This window comes from Hippocampus comes, unplaced genomic scaffold (assembly GCF_001891065.2).
Source record: "Hippocampus comes isolate QL1 unplaced genomic scaffold, H_comes_QL1_v1.1 scaffold91, whole genome shotgun sequence".
In the NCBI taxonomy this organism is placed as follows: Eukaryota; Metazoa; Chordata; class Actinopteri; order Syngnathiformes; family Syngnathidae; genus Hippocampus; species Hippocampus comes.
In genome coordinates, this window is record NW_017805034.1 from 348933 (window position 1) to 357536 (window position 8604).

The window sequence follows — 8604 nt, forward strand, 5'->3', positions numbered from 1 at the left end:
ACCTCATTCTCAGTGGTCGCCCCGAGAAACGAGCTGTATTTACATGTTGTCCCACCGCTAGACAGCCTATCATAGTCCAGCTGGCCGAAAGCCCCCACCCACACCCCCACCCCTGCATGTAGTGCGCCCGCTGCGTGTAGCGTCGAGTTTAACTAGGCCATTGAGCTTGTTTCTGTAAGCGAGTGCACGCCGCATCCTACCCAGTGGCTGAAATTCATGCGTTACTCACGCCTGGATGCCATTTGTCTTGCTGATCTAAAAATAACTTGCAGCCACCCAAGTCCAAGGCAGGCGTCACCGTCGTTCAGCATCTTTCCGCATCGCTTCTGGCAAGGCATTCTTTTGAATATTTGTATTTTTTAAGTCAAATGTACAACATTTGCATATGTTCTGTACTTTTTTTTTTTTTTTTTTGGGCTTGCTTTTCCCGAGCTTGTTTGTTTGGTATCGTGTTCTCAAATGGCTGTTTGTTTTGACCGCCCAAGAGTTCAATCTTCAACAACTTCCTGATAACGACCATTGTGCGCAGTAGAAAAAAAATAGCTAATAATGTAATCGGCAATAGACCAATGAAAAATAAACCCATCAAGTCCAACACACTTTATTTACACGGTGGCAATGTACAGCACGTGTCATGAATAATGCGACAGCTCCTCTTGCCAGTTAGTCCTGATCACTGCCAATGTGCACCATACAAAAAAAAACAACCCAACGAGAAATAATTCATTGTTGCGCCACAAAAATGCACAGGCATATGTGCACTGGCAATGTACGTGTCGTGAATAACACGACAGCTCCTCATGCCTGTGATTCATTCTCAAAATTCCAGAACATTGATCACCGCCACCTCGCACAATAGAAATAAACACAACATATTGTCACAGATTATGAACAGTCCATAAGGTGCACAATACATAGGCAGTCAACAAAGCGTCTCTTTTTTTCGTTATGATTTTACTGCCAGGGGGAAAAGTGATTTATGTCTGGCAATATGTCACATAGGGAGATGACGTGGGATTTTTTTTTTTTGTTTGTTTTGTTTTTTTTGTTTGTTTTAATCGCTCTTGTCTTTTTGGACTGCGTGCGACTTGTAAAGGAGGGAATCCGGTTTGATGACTTCGTTGCTGGGAGGGTGTATGTGTGTGTCTGTGTGTTGTCTAGGGGGTTATGTGTGCGCTCAGTAGTGCGACAGGGAGTGGTGTGTGTGTGTGTGTGTGTGAGTGCGTATGTGTGTGTGTGTGCGAGAAATCTATTTGCTATTCTACCTGGCTGGCCCGGTGGTGTTGGGAATAGAAGCCACGCCTCCCTTGCCCTCATTCTCTATTTCCCTTCCCTCCCTCCCTCCCTGGTTTCACTGAGCACAATTCTTCAGCTTGGTGATCAGTGCAGTCAATGAATCGCAATGAGGGGGGAAAACCGCCGTGGAAGTCTTGGATTCAAGTTTTTTTTTTTCTTTGTGGAATAGAGTAAGGAAACCTCACCTGATAAACGCTCCACCCCGGGTGAGTAATATAAAAGAGCATGCGTAGAGGGGGAATGACTGGCAAACTCTGGAAGGACCTCCGTCAAGTCATTTCACCCTCGCTTCTCCTGAGCAATTAAAACGAGGGGGGAGCCCTCGGGAAAAAGCTTGTTGTTGCTACGGCGATATAGCTTTGTTTGGGAATTTCCAGAGGGGGTCGACTAAAGGGATGTGATCTGTGCTTTTTCAATGAAAGAAGAAGGTCAGAAGGAGCAGAGGGATCCCTGAAGCTCGGAGTATACGTGCCTCCCTGCGGTTGCCTTAAATTGACGGAATCAGGATGACGAACCGCCTTTGGACTTTTCCTCTTTGCCGCTCGATGCGGTTGGACCTGTTTACCCGCTCAACGAAGCCACAAATTCGTTAACCGTTGCCGGGCAGCCGTCCGCAACGCCGACCTCATTCCCGGATCAATGGCGAACCTTCTCCGGTGATCCAAGACCCCGCCCCCCCCAAAAAAAAAGGCATCTGCTCAAGCCATGGATTCCCACCACTCCTTTTGGAATTCCAGGATGCAGAACACCACGTGGGTGGAAGGGGAGGACCAGGACGTGTACGAGGTGGAATCTCGGATCCCCCTCCCACGGCCTTTCCCTGTCCCCAGCACCTTGACGGAGAGGAATGCCGTTCTGGTGCAGACGCAGATCTCGCACGTCAATCATCGCACAAATGGTCACCTGCTGAAAGTCATCTCCAGGATCTCTCTGCCCACGCCTCCCTATACTGTAAGGTTACACCTCACGCGAGAGGTGCTGATGAATATTTTACCCCCTGCAGCGTCAGTAATGCACGTGATGAATTAAATATCAACGACTGAGAGCTGTGATGGGTTTCAGAAAAGTAACACCTTCCATGGCCTAAAGAGATTTTTTTTTTCCTTCACGTGTTCTAAAATTCGGTCTAACCTCCGTAACGCACGTGTCCATTTTTTTTTTAATGTGTTGCTGTGCCATGGTTTTTAAAATTGATTCATTGTAACTTTCGTAATCCAGTACATTTCAGTCTGTGCTTTTTAAATACATTTACTTCAGTCAGGAATTCAATCAGTACTTTTCAACTTTCCCCCCTTTTTTTTTTTTTTTCCCCCACAAGCACTTATACTACACCTCTGACTGCGAGGGTTGTGTGACTCCCACGTGACGAACGTCACCACTTCCTGTTTTGCATAATGCAGAAAAGAAGACCTTTGCACTCCAGAGATACGCAAATCAGTTGAAGCCGTCGTGGAATCGCAGCGAAACACAACCTTTGCCATATACTGTATCGCAATCCGGGTATTACTCTCCTCACGATGAAGTTCAGAAAACAATAGTACGGTTTGCGTGTTATGTTGAAGGACGGTCACATTAGACACACAATATAAGAATTTCCCATTGTAAATTTTAAAGAGGTTTACATTATTTAACAAGGGAAAATGACTCGGGATAATTAGAGATCCGAAAATCAGTTATGTGTGCGCACAATAAAATGGGATCCAAGACCTCCATCAAAATTTACATCCATACAAAGAGACGAATGCTCAAATTTTGATCGACACTATTACAGTGGTATAATACAACAATATGATATTGCGATGGGATTGGAGCTGCATGACCTTCATCCGTATTTTTATTTATTTTGTGGTCAACAATCAGGTCGAACATGCCCGCATCACCCAGACGGAGCTCATGCGCGAGTCCTTCCGCCACAACCAGGAGATCAGCGAGCTCCTGCAGAAGCAAGAAGAGCTGCAGGAACGTCTCGCCGAGGAGGCTCGGGCACGCGAGCGGCTCGCTCTCGAGCTCCACCGTGCCGAAGGTGAGCATCTCATCGTGTACAGTAAGGCAGCGAGGTTCAAATTTTTCCCAGTGTGGATGGGCCACGTACAGAAACAGCAGGTGGCTTGTTTTTGAACCCACACCCATTTCACTGTAAGTCAGCGTATGGTAGGCCACTGAAACAAATAAATCGTGACTCATCGCTGACTCTAAGGCCCTCATGTGCGAGAAATGAAAGTCACAGTTGCGAATCCACTTTTCAGCAGTTTCAATGCCAGGAACACAGTAAAATAGTCGCGCGGGTGCTGCTGTTGGCCACAGCTCACACCCACACACAGATTTGCTAGCCTCACGCCACTCCCGATACAAGGACACTACAAGTCATACAGTAGTTTTATACTTTTTTTTTTCTGCGCTCAGATGTTTACAGTTTGTTTAAAAGTAGCGAGAATTGTTTTTGTTTTTTTTTGGCTCCATCTGAGTCCAAGAGAAATGGCACCCGTAACCGCCTTTTAATGCGGTGCGTTGTATGGTCGCCAAAATACCCCAATTGTGATTCCAGACTTTGAGGTCAATAAACCAAAGATGAGGGAGTGGGGCAGTCAGCAGTTTGAAATTGAGCCGAAAGCACTTGCGACTTCAACCATTGTTAGATTGTGCTCCCGTTGCGATTGTCTTACAAGTTTTGTAGTTTGGAAGTGACGCCACTGCTTTTAAGACTTTAAAGCGGGGAAAAACAGAATCACATTTTCAACTGGAGTGTGGGAGAAACCTTTTTCCATCTTGTCGGGGCGGTGGAGCGTCACTCGCCTCGATTGCCGGCCCCATCCGTGTCAGATACAGCTGGTACCGCAAGGGGCCAACTGCTTGCTTGCTTGCTCAGTCCACGCGCACCAAACATCAAAGCTGACTTTTAGCTCAAGTCTATCAAGCACAGAGCAGCACGTTTTTGCAACCCTTTGGAAACGGATTGCTGGTGAGACTTCTTATCTTTCTTTTACTCGAGCCGGATCAAGTTATACATCACGGAAATCCGATATGTGTCGCTATAAAATGCTATTTTAAAGGATAGGTGACCAAATATTTGTATTGAGCATGCACTGTGTTCTGAATAACAAAGCATGTAGGATTTAAGGGGGAGCCGTGACATGTGAACGGTCTATCCCGGAGAAGGACCCTCCTTAGGCAAACTCAACACAATGTCTTGCTCAGGTGTCTGAAGTGCGGCGGCGCTCGGGATGTTGACCCTGGAAGCCCACTGAATCAACATAAGCAGCTTTTAACAAGCCACAAAATGCACTTTGATGATATTTAAGAGTTATTCTTAGAGAAAACCACTCTCTCCTCTCTATATCCGCGACCGCGAATGGCATCCCGGAGCAAAATGCTTGCTGACCTGTGACGAAGCCGCGGCGCTATCAAGCATTTCATTGTGTTTGCAACCCACTCCTGTTCTACATGTCGAGCAAAATGGGTCAGACATGCTCACTTGTGTGTTTCTCAATTATGCAGCGGGAATGCGTTTGTGCTTGCTGGTAACCTTGAGTTGTTTTTTTTTTTTTCTTCCCCCCCCCCGGTCTCGACTGGGCCTCCGCGCACAAAAGAACAGCAATTTTCAATGCACTTATCTAACCGTCTCGTCTCATGCAGGTTTGATTGATGGCTACACAGGGGAACGGGCTGCCCTGGAGGAGCAGTTACGTCAGAAGCAGGAGCTCCAGCTGAACCTGGAGCAGGAACTGCAGGTAAATACCTCAAAAGCTGCAGTTAAACGAACTGAAGTTAACCCACTCAAGTTTTAAATGTCTTTAAATCTTTTTTTTTTTTAAATGGTCTATTGTATCCCCCATGACAAACGAGGGTTCACTGTATATATTTGAATCCAGGTTACTGGGAGTCGACTGCAGGAGCTGGAGCAGGAGAGGCTTCAAATGCAGGAGGAGCGCGAGCTGGTTTCCCGGCAACAAGACGCCATGCGAGAAACCGCCGGTACCCGTGAGCTCTGTACGTATCCCAGAAGACCTGTGACAAAAAAAGTCCGTGTGTCCCGAAAAACGCTCTTTGCGGTCTGTCTTTTTTTTTTTTTTTAATTCTTTTTTTTGCACCATAACCCCTCTTGTTATTAAAAAGGTATCCCAATGTGAACGTTTTCTCTTTTGAAGGGTGAGTATTGAATAGATTTCAGAACATGGGGGAAAAAAAAAATCTCTTTCATGCTTTTTGCATCTTTGCACCCTGTGATAACTCTTTCACAAACTGCTGAATTCTGAAACGCAAAGACAAAAGCTGCACCACCCACCCCCTTTTTTTTTTTCTGCCGTCTTTTTCCTCTTGAGATGTTCCTATTTGTGACACTAAAGGAAAGCATGTTCAACTCCTGTGCTTTCTTATTCTTCTTTAGGCCTAGTTGAAGCTGCAATGGTTGCAGCACCTGAAGCAGGTGTGTCCACTTTGAGCATGGCTCAGCCCCTCTCGTTCTCCCTCTCTCCATGTTCTTTTTAATTGTTTAACCTTTGAGAGATCTTGTCGCCCTAATCCGGCAGCATCACACAGAGGTGGGGAGTCGAGTCACATGACTTGACTTGAGTTTGACTAAACATTAACGTGCATCCTGCTGTTTACGGGACAATAATGAAACTGGTTTGGGACCTTTAAAAAAAAAAATGCAAGTGCAAATACTAAATGCAAAGTGGCTAGCTACCTTGACTGAGCAAGATTTTATGAGTTGCTTTCACCCAAGTAGTGACTTGGCTCGACTTGCTTGAAATTTAGTGGACTTGATGACTCCCACCTCTGGCATCACACAACAAGGCTTGTGCTTGCTTTTTGGGCTTACGCTGACAATTAACCTTTGCTCCAGCTTTTTGCTTTTCACTAATCTTGTCCAACACTTTTCTTTTTTTTTAGCATTTTGGATTGAGTGATAGCCCTGGTTTTAGCATGATGGAATGAAAGCGACATCGGTCTCCTAATCATCACTCATCAGTATTTTGTCATATTGATTTACCAGTTTGTTGGGTTTTTTTTGGTAATTTGCCATTAAGATGAATGCAAATTCCCCTCTCCCTCCTGTCGACGCTTCCTGGGCATGAATACTGTAATGTTATGGTCTGTCACTCACACACTTGTTGCACCTTATTACTGCTAATCTCGTGGCGTGGGAGGGGGGTGTTGATCCAGGGTGAACCAATGGGGTTTTTTCCTCGGTGGTAGTGGTACGAGAATCGTCTCGGTGCTGCGGATCTTCTTGGATAATTGAATGGGATATGTGAAGAGTCTGAGGATAACCACAACAGCTGCATTATGCACCGTCTACAAATATTTTTAAAACACATTTTCTCTACTTTGGGGAAAAAAATAAAACTGAGACTGTGCAGGATTAGATCGTAGGTGGCCAACAGTAAAACCATTTTAGCCTATCTGAATCCTGAAGAAAGGCACATGTAGAAATCTGTATGGGGCCTTAGTCAAGCCACCTCATTTGGCAATTCAGTATTAGTCAAGGCGTTAAAACAACTCAGGCTCTTCTCTAGTCTCATCATCCTATTCATCGCCAAAATCGCTTCTACGTCGATAAAAAGGAACGTCCAGGTGCTAACAGCTTCCGTGTCCGTTCAGATTTCCTGGAAGAGACGGAGAAGCTGATGAAGGAGAAGGTGGAGGTGCAACGCCAGGCGGAGAAGGAGAGCGCCGACCTGCTGAAGCAGATGAAGACCCTGGAGGCCGAGCTGGAGGAGCAGGTCAACCGGGTGATGGAGCTCGAGCATGCCCGCAAGACCGAGACCGGGGACCTCCAGCAGCAGATCCAGGCACTGGAAAAGCAGCTGGACAAGAACCGGCGCTTCCTTGACGTAAGCGACAAACACTGGAGGTTGCAAAATACTCTCATAACTTAAGTAGAAATCAATATTTCAATGGCCTTATTCGTGCGGGAGAAAAATTCATTTTTACGCGTTTGTCAGGAGCAAGCCGTGGACCGGGAACACGAGCGCGACGTCTTCCAACACGAGATCCAGCAACTGGAGCAGCAGCTGAAGAACCAGCAGAAGTTTCCCGGCGGCTCAGAGCAAAGGAGCCAACAGGTAACAAGAGAAGGGAGGGGAGCTTTCTTTCGCATACACGACACCAATTGAGGCGGTCCGTTCTTCCTTGAACGTGACACCTAACTTGTTGACGTGGGAGACAAGTGCCAGAATGCGATGAATGCCTTTTGCTTGTCACGTTGTAATCATTAACCGAGCCATTGGATAACTGACTTAAAGTAAGCCTCTCCTATTCACGGAAGAATGGGACGGAACCCCTTTTACATTATAGAGGGGAAAAAAAACAGGCAATTCTGTTTGCTCCAAGGCAGGCAATGCAAAACCCTGAATTAGTCTTCATTTGTTTGATGCTTTAAATGTTAATCAGGAGACTGTTTGAGAATGAGGCCAAGGTAAGGAAAACAAATAGATGGCTAAGGAAGAGTGTGACCTCTGCCCAGGAATTGGTTTGATTACACGAGTAAAGGGAAAAGGCAGATTGCTGCCACTTCTGGCGTCATAGTGTCATTGTGGGAATTTACTCATGACACTGAGAGGTATCAGCTACAGACAAAGGCCATTGTATTCAATCATAACTTACTTTAGTGTGAGAATAGCAATTTGTTAGTGTGCTGTAATTCTTTATCCTTTGTGTATTTTGTCCAAAGATTGTCAGATAACTTTGACTACTGGGAACTGCTTCAAACTTTTTAAAAAGGGGGGAGCAAAATATGTATGAGTTAAATTTACTCTCCACACTTGCGTTTGTTGGTTCATTGTCACTTGAACTTAACTCTGAATCATAACGCCGAACATTTTGACACGTTAGTTAATGTGTAACACACATCAGCGCGTGGCCTGGCGTCATAACCGGCAGTCAAGCCACACATTCAAAATGTTACTTGGGCAAATGCAATGAGTAGAATATTTGTCCTTTCTGATGGTCAGAGATGAAAGTCCTCCGGATTTTCCCGGAATTCCGGGTTTTTCAAATTTTTATGAAAATTTCTCCGGAGAATTGAGGAAAATTTGCATAATCCGGATATTTGTTGACAACATTGAACGAAGACGCGTTTGAGTTCGTTGTATTGCTTTCACGAGCGTAGCCATATAGCGGCACTAACACTAGTAACAGTAAAGAGATTTTTGTTTGTGTAATAACGACAGAAGGCATGATGGCGTTTGACTAATGGTTTAGTAGAACGAATGGCAACTCGCAACAACAGTAGCAAGCGTCATTTTGCCTCTTGGGTTATACCATCTCAACTAGAACGTGGGGGATAGTCCCCAAACAATCTTCGTC

At 45.4% G+C, this 8604-nt stretch overlaps 1 protein-coding gene across 5 annotated transcripts in view; it reads left to right on the plus strand.

Moving 5' to 3' along the window:
• akap9 (A kinase (PRKA) anchor protein 9) overlaps positions 1-8604 on the plus strand; it is a 41091-nt gene that overhangs the window by 18657 nt on the left and 13830 nt on the right. For 4 of the 5 annotated variants that reach the window (XM_019863441.1, XM_019863438.1, XM_019863440.1 and 1 more), the window contains 6 exons: positions 3157-3319; positions 4930-5024; positions 5166-5283; positions 5681-5719; positions 6898-7130; positions 7242-7363. In XM_019863441.1, the coding sequence (XP_019719000.1) occupies positions 3157-3319; positions 4930-5024; positions 5166-5283; positions 5681-5719; positions 6898-7130; positions 7242-7363 (770 nt within the window). The remainder of the gene's footprint in view (positions 1-3156; positions 3320-4929; positions 5025-5165; positions 5284-5680; positions 5720-6897; positions 7131-7241; positions 7364-8604) is intronic. The other variant, XM_019863442.1, reaches the window with a different exon arrangement.